The 18,810-nt window shown below is 40.0% G+C and overlaps 2 protein-coding genes and 1 non-coding gene across 7 annotated transcripts in view; 2 read left to right on the plus strand and 1 right to left on the minus strand.

Moving 5' to 3' along the window:
* Positions 1 to 4,636, plus strand: part of grk1a (G protein-coupled receptor kinase 1 a) — a 10,758-nt gene extending 6,122 nt beyond the window's left edge. Inside the window, exons 5-10 of one of the 3 annotated variants that reach the window (XR_002275481.1) lie at positions 177 to 301; positions 968 to 1,169; positions 1,482 to 1,842; positions 3,221 to 3,310; positions 3,826 to 3,885; positions 4,564 to 4,622. Coding sequence is in view for 1 of the 3 variants with exons in the window: in XM_020607327.1 (XP_020462983.1) it covers positions 177 to 301; positions 968 to 1,169; positions 1,482 to 1,774 (620 nt within the window). In the remaining 2 variants the exon portion in view is untranslated. Of the gene's footprint in view, positions 1 to 176; positions 302 to 967; positions 1,170 to 1,481; positions 2,296 to 3,220; positions 3,311 to 3,825; positions 3,886 to 4,563 lie in introns of those variants that run through there. The other 2 variants (XR_002275482.1, XM_020607327.1) reach the window with 2 other exon arrangements.
* tmem255b (transmembrane protein 255B) lies at positions 3,010 to 17,679 on the plus strand. Of its 3 annotated transcripts, none has more exons than XM_020607349.1 (9): positions 3,010 to 3,310; positions 4,564 to 4,709; positions 4,851 to 4,913; positions 11,889 to 11,978; positions 13,436 to 13,516; positions 14,040 to 14,125; positions 14,645 to 14,804; positions 15,080 to 15,223; positions 16,096 to 17,679. In XM_020607349.1, exons 1-9 carry the CDS (start codon positions 3,241 to 3,243, stop codon positions 16,324 to 16,326), a joined length of 1,071 nt encoding a protein of 356 aa, XP_020463005.1. In that variant the 5' UTR covers positions 3,010 to 3,240; the 3' UTR covers positions 16,327 to 17,679. The 3 variants fall into 3 exon arrangements, with proteins under 3 accessions (XP_020463005.1, XP_020463023.1, XP_020463014.1); XM_020607367.1 differs by having other exon boundaries at positions 15,083 to 15,223; XM_020607358.1 differs by having other exon boundaries at positions 4,567 to 4,709.
* Positions 17,680 to 18,473: 794 nt separating this feature from the next.
* On the minus strand, positions 18,474 to 18,546 carry trnav-uac (transfer RNA valine (anticodon UAC)). Its single transcript has one exon. It is a non-coding gene; the product is annotated as a tRNA-Val (tRNA).
* Positions 18,547 to 18,810: the final 264 nt, after the last annotated feature.

Genomic DNA, 18,810 nt, shown 5'->3' on the forward strand with positions numbered 1-18,810 from the left:
ATACATACATACATGCACAGGTACTTCAGAACTTTATGTATGGAACCTGAATAAGTAGTAGCAGCTGTAGTAAATCTGATAACTTGAGTGTTTTTTTTTCAGGATTTTAGTTTAATTAAAAAAAAAGGTGCTTTGTAGATTTGTGTGGCAGTTTTAACCTTTTCTCCTACCTGCAGGTTTCATGGCCCCAGAGCTGCTGAAAGGGGAGGAGTATGACTACTCTGTAGATTATTTCGCTCTGGGGGTCACCCTGTATGAGTTTCTGGCTGCCAAGGGACCCTTCAGGACCCGGGGGGAGAAGGTACATAGCATGTGCACGACCTTCTCTGTCCACCTCCTGAGCTGTTGCAAAATGTATTGTATGCTTTAACTGTGTTTTTGTTTGTTCTATTTGGCTGCATTCTCTCTGTCTCTTTCCCCAAAGTGCTTTCAGCTCTCTCTCTGTCCCATATTTAAACTGCTTTAACTGATGTTTAAATGGCTGTAACTAAACCCATGATGATATAGCAACAGTCTTCTAAGGTGTTATAGCTCAACCTCGCCTACTTGTGGCCTGATGCTGATACTACTGTGAAATACAAAGCCCTGACCTCTTACTTAACTTTAAAGAGAACTATCAGAACTGATAGGTTTTATTATATATTTACACATTAGTCATGCTCTCTGTGTTCATCATTATAGATATTTATATTATGGAGGCCTCACACTGGTGTATTAGAGCATGTTCAGGTGTCTGTGCATGAATATTAACCTGAATGGCCTGGATTCATCTGCATGTCCTGCAGATAAAAAAAAATAAATAAGAGCCATGCAATGCCAGATCTGATTATTCTTTTTTAGTGCTTAAATGCTTGGAACACTGGCAAACCTTTCAAGAATAGAATGTGTTAGAGTTGGAGTAATTGAAATAGGCATGCATTAAATGAAGGTACAAACTGATCTCTACTGTTCTTTGTTCTGTTTCAAGGTGGAGAACAAGGTGCTGAAGAAACGCATTCTGAATGATCCGGTAACATATCCAGAGAAGTTTAGTGAGAACGCCCGGTCCATCTGTGAGGGTCTGCTGTGCAGAGAGGTCAACAAGAGACTTGGCTTCAAGAACGGGTCATGTGACGAGCTCAGGGCACACCCATTCTTCAGTGAGATCAACTGGAGAAAACTTAATGCAGGTCTGGGTCGGAGTATATACTGTGTTTTTTCATGCATTTTGTAAAATGTCCTGATGAAGTCCCTAAGCAAAGTGCAGACTGTAACTTCCAGTGAGACTGTAAGTATTTCTGAGTCATCGCTTCCTTGTTAGATTCAATAGACCAAATGGCTAAAAACACCTTCAGAGGCCAAACATGAACACTCTTAGATTTTGGTTCAACCTTGTCTGACTTAATGTTATTGATTACATTCTAAAAGACAAACAAAAAAAAAAGGAAATTCCCACAACATTGTACTTGATGTTTGCCTCTTACTGTGCTGTGCCTCCTCAGGTATCCTTGCTCCCCCTTTCGTGCCAGACTCCAACACAGTTTATGCTAAGGATATTGATCAAGTCGGGGCCTTCTCCACGGTTAGAGGCGTGCAGCTAGAAGACAAGGACAAGGATTTTTTTGATGAGTTTTCCTCGGGGACCGTCTCCATCCCTTGGCAGGAGGAGATGATCGAGATGGGGATTTACGGAAAGCTCACAGTCTGGGGCCCTGATGGCGCTTTGCCTAACGACCTGCGACGTGAATCCATCCTGGAGCAGCCGGCCAGGTCATCCACCTGCGCAGTGTCATAAGAGGCTGCAGTGCATGAATGAGTCCACATGAACTGTTTAAGAACCGTTCCTACACTATTTCAGTACAGGTTAGTGGTGGACTTTGCTCTCTGTGCTATCCGTTCAGTTTTGTTGCTGTGAAACATAAGCAGGTGTTTACTGTGAAAGCCTGCTGAGATTATGTGACCTGATACTGCTTTTTTTAGCGTTGCACACTCTTGGTTTGAATTATCAAACTGGGTGTTTCTAACATTGTACTATTGTTTGATTTTATTTTATTTTTTTAAGCTTTTCATTAGTTCACAGTTTCTATGTGTGTGGCAGCGTGAATGAGCTGCAAGTAAAACCAGGCAGTGCACATCTTGGCTTTCAGTTGCCATGTGAGCTGACAGCTGCTCACTTTCTTCACCGGCCTTGAACTTCATCTGTTTATATGACAAATAAATCCAAGTGACATCACACACACATGTCACTGGGTTATAATAGTTTTACAGCTTCAGAAGTGTAAATAAGCTTGTATCCAAAATTGCAGAGATGTTTATGAACTGAAATAAATATTTAAAATCACCCTGTTCTGTGTATGATGGACACGTTAACAAATCCACTTCCTTCACCTACAGCAATACATTATAAAGCAATACATTATTGCTAGATGCAAGCAGGCAACACATCTCTTCTCATTTCCAGCACCTGCCAGGATTTTAAATCTGAAGTAATTTAGAACATACTGAAATAATTTCTGTTCAGTGTGCTAAAACTATATGTACTGTGTGTGTGTGTGTGTGTGTGTGTGTGTGTGAATGGAGAGAGAGATATAGTACATCTGTTTCAGTACTTTTGTGTATTTGACTTCATTCACATCATTAGAGCCATCTTTGAATGGTCAGTCATTTCCGACACACCCCAAATGTTTTGACAGCCTATAGCTGGTTACAGTATGGCCTGTTTTTCACATGTTGGCCGATGGAGGGCGGTGTTGTCTCTGCCTGCTACTGTTATCTTCCAAATCAAGCTGCAGCATCAGGGATACAACCTCAACCTGCAAGCATTAAAACTCAGCCAAACTTCTGTAGGCTACCTGCAGTTTTATTATAATGTAGAATTTAATCATACATTGTCCCCCTATATATTAAAACGTATATACAAGCAATAGGATGCATTAAACCTAATTAAGATAAATAATTCAATGGTGGGATCGGGGAGCTGATTGGTCTCTCTCTCCCTCTCCCTCTCTCTCTCTCTATCGCTCCAATTTCGAGAAAAGTTGGACCCGTCTGAGCTCAGTCAGCTGCTGTAATACTGCTATGAAATCACACTTTTATTGACCTGGAAATGTTTAACTTTTAAGGGGGGGCCATCTGGTTACCTGCGGCCGCTCTCCGTAGAGGATGAGGACTCTGTTTTGAATCAACAGGGACAATAACCCGCCTCGGTCAAAATCTGCCAGATCTCCTGTTTTAATTTTAGAGCTATTTCGACCTGACTGAATGGAAATGCAGCAGCCTGGGGGCCAGCAGACGACACAGCAATCAGCGACCGAAATACTGGATCCGGCAGGTAGGCGACAGTTTTGTCAGGTGCCATCCTGAAATCTTCCGACGAGTTTACAGTCCCTGCATCTTACAGTATATCATTAGCAACAGATCATTTGAAACGTTGTCATTGGCACCTTTGGTACCACTTTCTGATAACGCAGCATTTATTGGATAAAGTGATTATAAACTGTAATCAACAGATTTCTAAAGGGTTAAAACAATGTACCAATGCGTTATAGATCAGTTATCTTTAAAGCTAGAGGTCTAATTTATTAAGGAGACCTTGTTTGACCATTTATTTTCTGCAAGTCTCCTTAAGGAATGCCTTAAACTGGTGCTGTCTTTTCAGTATTGCTCTATTTAAATATACTGCATAAGAACTCATTCTTTACATATGTTAGAAAAAGGCTGCAAAAATGTATCCAAAGTGAGGACATAAGGCTAATTAATTTCTCTTCTTTTAGATGAAAGAGGGGTTTTACAAAAAACCTTTTCTTTACGTTTTTGTTAGAAATACTTAAAATGCTTCCCCAACAGCTGGTCTGCAGAGGTGGAGAGGACATTTACTCAAGCTCTGTTCTTAAACAAATTCCTGAGGTAGGCTTCTTGAACTTCACTTTAGTGCTTCTATTTTATGCTGTTTTATATTCTCTACCTTAGAGGGAAGCGTTGCACTTTATACTGCACCATATACATTTGACACACATAGTTACTTTGCTGATTAGGATTTTTAAAATACATAATAAATACAACAAAGCTGGAGCTTCAAAACAAAAACTACATCTGGTAAAAAAAAAAAAAAAAAAAAATCCTACATATAATTGATAACAAAGCCTTTATAGCCAAACAAAATGTGCCTTCTTATACAGTAAATCAAACCACCAGACAGTATAGGAATCAGCTCCATTATAGCCAGCTACAACAATAAATGCTGCTTAGTTATGAAATGACAGTGGTAATTTGACCCTTTATTTCTATTATTCATTTATTTAGTTTACATTGTTGCACTAGTACTTTGTATAGTAAATTATCTGAATACTTCTTCCATCACTGCTCACCAAAAAAAGCTTAAATTAAAGAGGAGTAGAGTTCAAATTATTTCAACACATGCCTGTTGTCTTCAGCAAAAAGGAGGTTAGAGATTAAGGTTTGGATTTTATGGTCAGAACTAATCCAGGTTGGTATGTAATTCAGAAGGCCCAGAACAAGGGGAATTTGTGAAAATGAATGTAAAGGGGTCTTCCTTTCCCCTTATGTCTTTTTACTGTTTTCCAGCAGTTCAGTACCTGCGTCGGAGGAGAACAGCTCTGGGGTTGACTGTGTCTCTGCTGGCTCTGGCTCTGGTGGTTCTGACAGTGGGTCTCCTCTCTGCCACTCGCACTGACAACGTGCCTGTCGCTGGATTTTACCCTGGCATCATTGTGAGTGACAGTCACCCTCGCGAGCCTTAAACATATTTGTCCTGTTTTTTTAAACACATAACTACTCTATGATTGTGACATGGTGTGTTTTGTTATCTGCTTCTCATGTTTCTTCTTGTCTGCCACTCTTTCTACCTCCAGCTGAGTTTTGGAGCATTTCTGGGTATTGTTGGCATCCATCTGGTGGAAAATCGCAGACCCATGGTGAGTCTGTTCCTCTAGCTCCCATGTCATTTTTGTAACACATCTAATATCTCATTGTAATGGTGACTTGTCTGTGTGTATTACCTGTGTGCCTGCAGCAAAAAGGTTGCAAAAACTCCTTCAAGTAACAGCTGCTACCTTTTAGCATAGATGGCAACGGTTAGAGCTGCTTGGATCACTGCACACACACGTGTAGACACATAAGTTTATTTTTAATGATACACCAACTTATCCACCTCAGTAAAGCAGAAAAATGTTTTTGCAGTGAAAATGTGCATAAAGGCGGATGGAAATGGACCTATCAACAGTTGGTTTCTGTAATGTGCTGTAACACAAATAACACAAAAACAGAAAACGGGAGAAAAAGCTATAAAAGAAGAAGCAACTGTGTTGTTTTCCAGCCACAGCAGCCGGCTGTTCTCAACAATAACAAAAAAGGCTCAAAACAGCAGACTAAGTTAGTGACAGGTTAATGAACAGTAGAGCATTTAGCAACTAAACATGCACATATTTGTCCCACCAGTTGGCAGACAGTACGCCATCTCACCTTTTTAAAGGTATGTGAGCGTTGTGTTCACAGCTTGGTCTGCTGCACCCAAGTGGCCGTAAAAGGATTTGTTCAGAAATACATTCAACATGACAACATGTATAATGTCACATTATAACCTTCTCCTTGGCCACTCTCATGGTGCCTTCTGTCAGATTTTTGAGCTTCATAAAATTCATCTTCTAAAAATGACGCTTTGTTCCTGGAAAGGGGGACACATATATACCATAAATTAGAGGATTATATTACAGACTTTGTAAATTCACTAAACAGTTTTGCAGGAAATTGCTCTGTTATGAGCAAGAAGCAAATTCGATTATTCGATGGCGACGTAATGTGTTCTTGGTCCTTGTGCCCGGGGCAGTGTACGTGACTGGATTTGTGGTCAGAGGAAGTGAATGTGATTGGCTCTGGATTTCAATGACAAGAGGGGAAATTGCATTAGTATTGGTCAGTTGCTGACAGGGCTCCTTTATTTCAGGGAGGAACACAGGTATTATATCATCAGAGTTCCTCACTGTACAACAGGGGGTTCAAACTGTTACTGCAGAGTACAGAGACATTTACAGGTACAGTAGGCCAAAGATCAGTAGTATCATCACATTGCTTGCTAAAACCTCCAAATGATCATTAAAGTACAAAGGACATGACCTCAGTGTCATCAGACACTGTCATCAGTATGTTAATAAAATCTAAAAAAGGCATCAGAAGGTGAACGAAGCTCTGCAGTGTTTATTTTGTCTGCAATAACTATATAGTCATTTTCTAGACATTTAGAGACACTTAATGCAGTCTTGATGTAATAGAAATGTAAATATACCTCCTCTGTCTGTCTCCATGACTGTGGTACAGGAGAGTGTGGTGTTAATTTTTCATGTGGCTTCCAGGGTTTCGTGTGCCTGGTCAGATCTGTTTGTCTTATGTTACGCTACAGCTATTGTATCGAATCTAATCTACGCAGATACCTTTCCTAGAGCTGTTCACACATGTGGACAGATATACACTCTCTCTCTCTTTCTGTGTATGCAGCTGACATAGTTCAATTTACACTGATCAGCTATAATATTATGACCACCCACCTAATCCTGTGTACAAAGGAGTCAATCTGGCAGTTGGTTGGTGCTCGTGTCACTCTGCAGCTTGCTGTGTTTCTGTGAATCTGTTTGCTTCCATAGTGTATAACTATGGAAGAACAGAAATTTGTCAACCATTCAGTAAAAAATATGTGAAAGGAATGAAAACTGTGGTCGTGAGGACAAGTTACAGATCATCTTTAGACAAATTCAGCAGCCTCCCAACTCTGTGATATCACTACTACAGCCTCTGAATGGTTCTCCTCATAGAGACCAATGTACTGTACTTCTCATTTTCATTTTAACAAAGGTTCAAACAAAATGGAATCTTTTGAAAAGGATGAATGACATTTAAAAGTTTAATCTACAGTAGATCAACCTCATCATCAGTGAGCTGTGGGCGTCCTTCCTCAGACCACTGTTGGTAGGTACCAACCACTGCAGACCAGGAACACCCAACAAGATCTGTAGTTTGGGAGATGCTCTGACCCAGTTGTCAGCCCTCACAGTTTGGCCCTTGTCAAAGTCACTAAGATCCTTATGCTTGTCTGTTTTTCCTGCTTCAATCACATCAACTTCGAGGACTGAATGTTCACTGGCTGCCTAATAACTCCCACACACTGACAGGTGCCAGTGTAACGAGATAATCAGTGTTATTCACTTCACCTGTCAGTGGTCATTATGTTATGGCTGGTCGGTGTGCAGTAAAGCACCATTTAACAGGCAGGCTTAGGGTTAAAAAGCTCCGTATTTTCGGTAGTTCTTACTGTTTTTCAATGTTGGCTGTAAATTGGTGAACACAGGGGAAAGACTGACAAAGACATTCATTCCCCGCAGTTTCTGTCTGCTTCCGGCATCACTCCCAGCTCTGCGCTTTAAATGTTAATGGTGTGATCACTGCCACTCTAGCGCTGGCCTCTTATGAGGCACATGTGGCACAGTGTTTGCTGTCACACAGGTGTCTTCTTCCCTCCTGTGTCTGAGGCTCCTCCTGTAACATGAGAGCTGGCTGCCAGAGTAAGAGCTCTCATTAAAAAAACAACTAACCCATGGCAAGGACATCTGAGAACGCTGAAGCTTTTCTTATTTCCTGGATCCCACAACCCTTTGCTCTTCAGATCTTAAGCTGATGGATGGCCTGAAGTAGCCTGAACTGTAAACATCCACTGTATTTTAAGACATTGTGATCCTATTATTTATATTGCAGAGAGCCCTCTTTAGCATCAGAGACTTGTAGGTATTACATACAGTACATGCTGCATTTGCATATCTTGGATAAGGCTTTAAAAGCTTAATGACTCGTGTATCGGCACTCTTCATTTTATCTTATCTTGTCCTCAAAGTGTTTAAAAGGATTGTGGGCCACAAAATTAAATCTGTAAAAGAAAGAAAAAAAGAAAAACCTACTCCTATAGCAGGCTTCACTGCCCTGACACACTGTGAGACTTCTTTATGACTAAATGCTTCATGTAGCTCATGTTATTTGCTCCAACAACCTCATGTGTAGTTACTACCTGTACCTCACAGGCTGTTGTCCTTTTGGTCACCTTGCAGCCCAGGCAGGAGAACCGTGAACCTTTAAAAGGCTGTATTTTACCCAACAGGCCATAGGACAATCAGTTCTCATTACCAGTGTGTCCAGCTGTGGTCCTGATTGGTCACTGGACCACTGAGCAGGGGAAGAAGACCTTGCAGCGGTCAGCGACTTTAGTTACAGAACCCGATAGGCATCTTTACTGAAGCTATAAAATTCTTCTTTGTCTCTATATCCCTGATGTCTCTTCTTCCCTAAAACTTTTATCATGTGTGTCTTTGGCTTTTGTTGGCACTTCTCCTTTGTTTTTCAGTGATTAAAAAAGTACTTGGATTCTTTACTTAAAGTGGATATAATGTATCCAATTACAATGTGAAAACACTGTTACACTGTGAAAGAGTTCACTCTTACTGGTGAGACTCCAGAGGCTTATCATCTGGCTGTGCTGACACCCATCAGCTTTATAGTGAGTTTAGCTGTGCTGTCTGCAGCTTTTCTGACTTGGTTCGCTCTCACTGCTCCCGTTGGCAACAGCAGGAAGCCCACTATATGCCACCTGTTCAGCACCAAACAGCCAACAGGTTAGCAAGAAACTAGTGAATATAGTGGAGCATTTATCATGTTGTCCCTCTGGGGTTGGTACAGACCCAAAACAGAGTTAACTAGAATTATTGCTTGGTGGTTGTATGCATCCGCCACCCAGTCAAGTTCACAGGAATAGGATGATGTGAGGTCACCGTGACCCTGACATTTCACCATTAAAATCAAATCAGTTCATCCTTGAGTCCAACTGGACATTTGTGCCAAATTTGAAGACTTTTTAAAATTTCATTACAGCATTAATTTTCAGCAGCAGCACAAAAAAGTATGTCAGCAAGTGTGTTGACAGATGCACAAGTAACCTGGTGATTGACTTTCTGGAATATCATGGTTATGTGCTGTACATGTAAACATTGTTTCCTAGCGTCAGATACATGAATATGCCTTCTGGACCTCTCTATGGAATGTACAGGAAAAATACTGTGGTAAAACCATGTATACAGTATATTCATGCATGAAAAAACACTCAAGGCTGTATTCACAACTTTTTTCTGCTGCTTTTAAGTGTGTGGCCAACAATTCAGGATTAAACAAAAGTATCAGTACATTTATGTAAATATCCTTCGTTACAGTAAAAGTCTTAATAGTATTAAGTCAGTAGAAGTACTGTTTTGTATTTTCCACCACTGCTGTCTTTTTAATATTTCCTTAGTGACTTGACTCCTGAGAACAGAAAACTATCTACATTATGTCTGTGTGTCTTTAATTTTTTGATTTTTCTCTCTGCTCCAGTTGTATCAGGGGAGGTTTGGGGGTTTGGGGGACAGGGTGTGTTGAGATGTTTTATGTGCTGGCAGCTGGTGCTAAGGTAATGTGAAGTAATGCAGTTGTCAGGCTCTATTGTCTCGGCTGCTGGCCTCATCTCCCACTTGCAGCCCATAAAAGCAGAGCCATTTAAACTGCTAATGAAGTGGAGAGTCTGGACCAGCGGCAGATAAAACCCACCAAGAAAAAGCTTATTTTCTCAGCCTGGCTCTGATTTCACTTTGTTGAGGGAAATTAATTTTAAAATCCCACTGTTTCTCTCTCTTTTCCTGCACCTTGGATTCTCACATGAACAGCTAGACCTTTCATATATAAGCCTTGATCACTAGGTTAAACTAGGTCAAATAAACCTGTTTGAGTTTGTTTTAAACATTTACACCGCTGTACTGAACAGGCATGTTTGTCTCTGATTATAAAGTTTATTATTTAACCACATGGGTATTTTCACATTATTTTCCTGATTAGACCTTTTCTCAGCTGTGAGGGCCTATTACCAAGTGGGCAAAGCTGGCAACTGCCCCAGACGTCTATGGGCTGCCATAAGTAACAACTTTACCATGTGTTTTTGCTAGTTTGATTGATTGTAGAGTTTGTGTTGTCAGTGAACATTTTACTGCTACAACCATGATGAACATTTTCATGTCCCGCCAAATATGTAAATTACCAACATTCCCCTGTTATGTAATAGAAATGTAATACTGTCTTTGCTGTTGCAGTGTAGTTGTATATAAATGTAATTCACTGGTTGTTCTTTGGTGATATCATGAAGCTGTGACGTACACTATGGGTACTTGAAAAGGTGCGTAGGATACCATGTAGTGTGGATGTTATTTTGGGGGATTCAGTGTGGTGTAGTTTTGGTCTTATGTAACAGAAAACCAACTGAAAAGCCTCTTCTCAGTGTCACAAACAAGCACTCCTGAGAACGAATGACTTGTGACTGATGAAAAGGTTTGCTCTTAGTCTCACAACTAATCACCTGTGCAGCTTCAGGATCACTAGATGTAAATTATTTAAATAATCCAACCATTAAAGGTCTTCTGGGTTAAATAAACTAAGCTGAACTCTCTGGGTTGCCAGTCAGGAAAAACTGAAGATCTTAAATGGCAACATAAATCAAGGCCGGGATCAGAAAAGTCTCCCATGAATCAAAAAAGTTGCTCATATCAAAGCAGGATCAGTACATACACTAGGTTATTAAAAATCTACATTACCTTTTTGTTCTTAATTCTTGTGACAAACTGCTGCATCCCACCTGCCGTTTTAGATGGAGAGATACAGTAGATGAAGGAAAAGTGTGTGTTCAGTCTCCTGCTTCAGTACAGCAGGTTTGGTCCTCGAGGAGTGATTGAACAGACAGTAAACGACACTCAGTGATAAAGTTTATGATCATACATCTGTGATCAGCCAGCTGGGTGTGTGTGTGTGTGTGTATGCGTGTACAGGATCAGAAAATTACTTTGTCTTACAGTAGATGATTTATAGAAGAAAAACGTGTGTTTCACATTGTTCAAATTGTTTGGAAAGAAATGTTTGGAGTTTATTGATCAGTGATCAGATTCATGGTCAGATGTGGATTTGTTTTGTGCAGGTCCTGTGTGTGTGTGTCTGTCTTTGTGTATCAGATTGGGAGAATTAGATTGACCTTGGTGGTACAAAAGGCCGTCCTTCCGTCCGATATGTTGCCTCTTTGCCCATAAATTACCCACAAAGCACCTTTGCGTTGGCAGAGCAAGAAGTCGTACATTTCCTTTATTGTCCTGCAGCCCAGATGCTGCAGACGACCAATCAGGACACACACCATCAGAGACTGAGCTTACATAAAAGGCGTGTGTATGTTGAGTCTATGATGATATTTTGACTTTGCAAATTAAGACATTTCATTATATCAATTAATAAATATAAATAAGAAACAAATATTTAATTCTGAGGAAAATGAAAAATACTGTGTATAAATAAATGTGTATGTGGCAATAAATGATCATAACATGGAAAAATCAATTTCCTTTCTAGTATCCTCCATCTTTATGTTTACCCTGGTCTCTGTAAACTCTATGTTTATTGTTATTTTTGATTACCTGAAAAAGAGAATTTATTCTAAACAGTTACGTACATATTTGCTGCATATTTAACATCAGACAACAAATTTATTTATGAATCTATTTTCTGATTGATGTTTTTATTATTTATTTTTCATCTTCTTGAGACAAAGCTCGTTGAGGGAAATATATGATTTGTGATATGGGGCTATACAAACAAAGATGGACTTATTTTTTCCTCCATTATTTTATGTAGAAATATCATTTTGCAATCAATATAGTTCAAATAATGTATATCACAAGATAATACATTTGTTGCTCCTTATTGTGATGGTAACTTTGTTCCAAAAATAATATATATATAATTTGTTAGTGTATATATTTCTTATTGTATTTATTCTCCCACCTCTCTTTAAGCTAGTGGCAGCGATCATCTTCATCAGTATCGGAGTCATCGCGTCCTTTTTCTGCTCCATTGTTGATGGGATCATCGCTTCAGAGTTCATTGTAAGTAGCACATGTATTTACATGCCTGGTCTGGAAAGAAAAAAAAAATAGAGTAGTTCACCTTTTTTTGTCAGAACAAACCCTAACACATTCACAGAAAATTTAATCAAACTTGCAAAGATCAAGACAGGTTTTTTTGCTACAGTTCAAGACAGGCACAGACACATGAGTAAGATCAGTACCTTTGTTGACACAATCAGACAGAATCAGAGCCAGGCAGGAAGCCCAGACCGGGAGGCTGACCTGCAGAGAGCTGCTGGGTCACCTGAACAACTACGCACACATTCAGCATGACAGGGCTGATTAAATGTGTCCAAAAAGTTACCCAACTTTCTGTGTGTGACTAAAAGCTCTTGTATTATGATGTAAAGAAATACACAGTGAATATGCAACAATCAAAGATGCATATATATGTATACATTTTATAAAGAAATTTCCTAGTACAAGAAACATTGGGATGGGAAATATGGATATTTCAGGATTGATCCAAACATCACTCACACAACACAAATACACTGTTAACTGCTGGCTGGTTTATAAGGTCTCACCTACACTAGTAGTTTGTAATATATAGTCTTTATTAATGAACACAAACTTTGCACATAAAGGGCAATTCCACAAAGTTTTTTCTCTCTCTCCTACTGGAAAACATGTTGACTTTACACAGTTCCTTATTTTCATAGACAGAAGCATTTTCATAATCAGTTTATCAACACTCATTTGTCCCCATCATAGTATCATTCTCTCTCAAAAACTCCAGATTTTACCAACTCCCATGCATAACATTCAATTTGCACAAATACTTGAACAGAAAATGCACAGAGGTCACAAAAGGACATCGTTGCCTCCTTGCTATCTTAGATGTTTGGATACGCAAACATGAACACCTCAATTTGTCACATCAGCCTAATGAATTTTAATGACTGTCCTAATGAGTCTGGAGCAGAAAGAGTTTAAAAAGCCAGGCCTCTTGGTACCTGGTGCCGAATCACTGATATTGATCACCAGTGCTATCAGACCTTTGCAGCTATATTTATTTTGTGCTCACAGGACACTAAAAATTATATTTATTGCACCTTCAATCGTTGGACAGTGAAAATGATTTTATTACCTTTCACATAATATAAAGTGCAGTGAGGTTTAGTGCTGTAGGCTGTGATGCCTGGTGCAGTGGATGGTTTGGAGAACAGGCACAGTGTAAACTGCCACTGCTGCAGTGACAGAGAAACAGGAGGACAATGGGTGCAAATTGACACACATAACTTTACAGGATTCGCAAGGCAAAATGTGCAAGACTGGGGGTTGGGGTGGATGCACAGTGTTGTATGTTGCATGTGGTACAATGGTACAAGTCAATTTGTCTCATACATCAGATCCCATTTCCGTTTCCATATAATTGTGCCTCATGTATTTAACAAATCCTTTATCTCTCGTTCTAATCTTTCTAACACATACAGGACAAAAGACCTGTGCAGGAGGACATGTGTCAATTTTACACCAGTGGATCAGGCTATGCCTACGATAGCTACTATACTGAGGTGACACTCATAATACTGCAAACATACGCTCTGTACATACATCATATACCGAGTAATTTTTCACTGAGCAAATATATTTTTAAAAATTAAAATAACAATGGAAATACTGAACCTAACATAATGTGCTACTAATCTTTCTCCTCCTACACACTGCTTTATATGTGTGTCTCCGTAGTTATCTTTTAAACACTGTAAATGGAAATTAAAATGTGTTTTGTGTCAATGCAGGGTTATATTTTGTTCTTCCAGACTTTTGGTACTTAATTTAAAGTTTCACTAAATGTGTATTGACATCTAGTGGCCAAATAATGTTACTGCAAAAATTTACTTAACTTAAATTACAAGCAAAAGAGGATGTGGAAGCATGTTGACACATGGACAGCCACCTACTGGTCATGCATTTCTTTATTCAAGCAGTTTGTCCAGCTCCCACTTGTGTGGTTGTTGTATCAGTTTTCATGAATGTATTGAAAGCTTTATTTGAAATGGGCTCTGGGTACTCATCAAACCTCTGATACTGTAGATGACGTGCCATTCATTCAACAAAGACTGCAAGATGAAAGTGAGGAGCAACACCTGCTTCTGCTGCTACCTCTACAACTGTGAGAGGTGAGCACCAGGCGTTCACACCTGGCCCTGCACTTAAACACCTACGACTTACACTTACAGCATACTCTAGACCAATTTATGAGTAAAAAGGTCTTGATATTAGATCAGCCACAGATCTGGCAGACTTTAAGTTACTGCTCAAGACCTATTTATTTTCCATGGCTTTTGGATCATAGTGGAGTTTGATGTGTTCTCCTCTTCTAATGTCTTTTACTATCTGCAATAAATGATTTGATTTCAGTAGGCTCTAACATTTCTCTTGCTCCATCACAGCGAGTGTATTTGTTTTTGTCAGTTATAATGTAATTGTCTGGTAATACACTAGAGAGCAGGGGATAATGGTAAAACACTATCCTAGATTTCTGAGCTGGCTGCCAAAAGTTAGATATTAATTAGACTTGTGCTTTTCCTGCAATGACAAATCAAAAAGAAGGCCTCGTAATATAAGGTAATGTAAGGTATACAAGCTTTGTGATTTATGGCGATAAGAATTAAAATACTGTTCCCTTCCTCTTCCAGCACAGAATACCAATCACAGTACTTTGAGTTCATCGGGGTCAGCAGCTGCTGGGATGTGGTCCACCTGCACCGGCTGCTGTGGGCCTCAGTGGTGCTCAATGTGATCGGCTTGTTCCTAGGCATCATTGCTGCTGCCATCCTTGGAGCGTACAAGGATATGGTGAGCAGGAAAGGATTAAAAATGCTGAAAAATGCAAGTTCTCTGGCAACTGGGAATCTGTTTCAAACACAGGAAAATCTGATCCTGCTATTAATCTTAATGGCCCTGATTTTATGATTATTGTTCCGACAGTACATTAGGCAGCAATCACACTCCATTACCTCTTACATACTGAAGTGCGTGTGTGTGTGTGTCCAACTTAACCAGTGCGCATGCTTTCCAGTCTCCCTTGATGATTTAGCATCTTATCCCAACATTTTTGCTGTTTGCTGCAGCAGAAGCCGACTCCTGCGATGGCCTCCAGCCCGGCACCGCCACCTCACATTCTGTACAACCCCACCCAGCACATGCTCACCTACGCTGGGTTCTGCCCAGGACAGACTCTGCCTGCATACCCCAACTATCCAATCTCCATGCAGGTAGGGGCCAAAACACAAAAACAACACTGCACAGCGTTAGCGCTGCTCTTGCAGAATATGTAAAGATGCCGTCTTCTGTACGACCAGAAGGTACATTGACAGTAGGCACGTAACGGAGCAAACACGGATTTGTCAAACATAGCTGTTGTATTACCTTCCAGTTTTTTCTTCATATTGCACTGCCATCTCCTTTTTCTTCCCTTCTTCTTATGCCTCAGTGCCTGTAATGGCTGCAGCTGGAGCCATCGTGTTTTCGTGTTGTCTGTCCATCTGTATGATTCTTGTGAATTGGATACACGGGGAACACCTTGAGGGAATTTCTTCAAATTTGGACTCAGGGATGAACAGATTAGTTTGTGGTGGTCAAAGGTCACTGTGACCTTGCGTTTGCCCCATTCTTGTGAATGTGACATCAAAGGAAGACCTTGAGAGGAATTTCTTCAAATTTGGCATAGATGTCCACCTGGACTCAAGGATAAACTAATTCGATTTCGGTGGTCAGAGGTCAAGGTCTGTGACCTCACTTCTGTCTCATACCTATGAACCTGACTGGTTGGTGGTGGCGCATAAACGTGAACCGGTAATTCTCCCTCTGGTCTTGTTCCTTGGTGGAAACACTTCTGGTTGCTGAAGCTTTCTCTGCCAATCAAAATATAGTGACGTAGACAGCCGGTATGTCTCACAGATTAATTATTGATGATAGATAATTGTTTCTGATACTGCTGTGGCTGCAACCAGAGAACCAGACTACACAAAACAAAATAAAAACTCACATCTCACATAAATACCACAGTTTTAGGAATCTCAGGCTCTGCTTCCACATACGCTACCATGACGACCTACCACTCACTGCCTGCGTTCCTCTCCCACAGCATAACAGCAACTACCAGACACCTGCTACACCCCAGCTGATCCCTGAGGGAGGCCCTGCCTCTGCCTCCTACCCGTCTGAGGAGAACCACCAGCCCTCTCAGGCTCCCACCCAGCCACAATGTCAGGGAGCCACCCAGGAACCAGGAGGCTACATGCTGACTCCCAATGCTCCTGTCCTCTATGGACCCACCTATCCCACCTTTGAAAAACCTCCACCGTATGCCTGCTGAGCCCTCAAACATATTGATTCATTTGTTTGTTGGGGCATGTTGGTAAGAAAATATCTTGATCTGGTCTGTCTGAATGTAGCACAAGACATTTCATAGGGGACCTTGTAGACTTAAAACACAACCCTCAGCTTATTGATTTAATGCTGTCTGATGGGTTTGGACTGCAGAGTCAGATTTGTAGCTGTGTAGTGTGATTCTGTAGGCACGATTAAGTTATTACTTGTATATTTATTAAAAGAAACAGCACTGGAAAGGCACTTATTTGCTTCCTTGCTTCGAGATAGAAGACTGATATCACTCTCATATCTGTAGCTTAGCACCTAGAGAGAACCCACGCAGCCACAGGGAGAACATGCAAACTCCACAGAGAAGGCCCAGACTCAAACCCAGGACCTTCTTAGGTGACAGCGCTAACCCCCACACTGTTGTGCTTAACATAAATACTACAATCACATAACCTGACTCTGTCCAAATGGAAAGCTAAACTGAGTAATTGATACATTCTATGTTGTTTGTGCAACCTGTACAAAACTGAAGTGTAAAAACTGAAAATTGCATTTTGATCTCAGCAAGAAAGTAAATAAGTGTGTTTCTCACAATGCCTAACTTTTCCTTTAATCCTAAACCTGGCCTTCAGGTGCATACATATGACATATACTGTAAATAAGTATATAGCAGTACACTTGACTGTGCTCTTTCTGTGGTAACTTGTGTAGACTGGATTACAGGTCTTCCTGTATATTGTCTCACTATACTAACTACTGTACAAGCAATCAAAAGGGCTTTCTTAAAATGTGAACTGGAGAGAAAATGATGCCAGTGTTGCTGTTAATTATTTTTGTGTGAATCATTTAATGTGTACTTTCAAGTTAATATACTGTCTCTATTATTGATGATGCATGTTAACTGCTGTAGGATGAGACTCTGTAGCTACTGCTGCTACAGTATGTAATACATTATGTATTAAAGAGGAACCTATAAATGCATCCAGTGCATCTGCTGATGCATACAAATACAAAATGTGGAATAAAGGGTTTTTCCAAATTTTTCATTTAAGTCAACACTTTTGGAAAGACACTTGTTTGTATGCTTGCTCAAATTGTTAGCTCAAAGCTAACTACCAACACCTCCAAACCTCACTAATTGATCTTAATTATTATACTAATACACAGATTACATTATGGACAGAGCCAGGACAGCTGTTTCACCGTTGACACTTTGTGCTAAGCTAGGTTAGTCACTTCCTGGTGAGCATCATATCAGTCTTATCATCTCTCTACAAGAAGGCAAATAAGCACATTTCCAAAACATGTCAAACTCTTCCTTTAAATGTAGCATTTAAAAATTGATACTTTTCCAATTAGTACCAGGTGTTTCCACTGTACTGTTTCACTCTAGAAGAAATCATAATTACAAATAAAAAACTGAATACATAATAAATAAAACTTGCTTTTGCTCAACCCAGTATACTACTACTGCTGCTATAGCCTTACTTGGTCTGGTATGACCAGTAGCTTATGGTAGCAAATGCTAAACTTTAAGGAGACATTGCTGTATAACATACAATGAACTTACTCTTCTCTATGTAACTGCTGTTATTCTACATTTTAGTTTTAATCGTGATCCTCGTCACTGCCACACTGGTCACTCAAACTTAATTCGACTCACTTTTCATCAGCTCTTTGCAATTTTTAGCAAATGGACCTTGACCAGTCGTCATCTTGTGTTTAAAGTACAAAATGCCTGCCTGTCATGTGTTAACAGGTGTTCAAATGTAGGGGTACAGTTTAACACGTAAGCATTTTCTCAACCACCACTTACAGGTCAAGGTTCATAAAATCAAGCCCAGTATTCTATGGTTGGACTTTTTTTTTTTTGCTGTAGACATTCAGTGTTTATACATTCTATAACTACCTCTATATAGTAGTTTTTATTGTTAGCGGCACAGTCCACCATACCCTTTACAGCTGTGAGAATTAATAATAATAATAATAATCACCTTCACCTTTGACCAAGTATGTTACACACAAGGAATTTGTTTACGGTACAGAACCGCAGCAGCTGTCTGACATTCAAACCTCCGACCCTCGAGTTGGGAGCTGACTGCTCTACCCACCGAACCATAGTTGCCCCTCAAAAGCTTGCCGTGATTCCACTGGGGCACAAACCCAGGACCTTCTGCGTGTAAAGCAGACGTGATAACCGCTACACTATGGAACCACAATTAGTCCAATAATCGATTAGTCAATCAAAAGAAAATTAACTGGCAACTATTTTGTTAATCAGTTAAAAGTTTAAGTTACTTTTGAAGCAAAAATGCTAAACAGTTGTGAATCAAATATACATATTTCTACAAAACAAGGAGTCTTTTCCTGAATTTTTGTCAGCAGTTTTGAATATTGCAGAAAGTAATATAACAAGAAACAGCAGCCCCAGTGAGCATGATGCGAGATACAGTTGACAGCTGTACTGGACAAACATTGT

Source organism: Monopterus albus, unplaced genomic scaffold (genome assembly GCF_001952655.1).
Source record: "Monopterus albus unplaced genomic scaffold, M_albus_1.0 scaffold4.1, whole genome shotgun sequence".
NCBI lineage: Eukaryota > Metazoa > Chordata > Actinopteri > Synbranchiformes > Synbranchidae > Monopterus > Monopterus albus.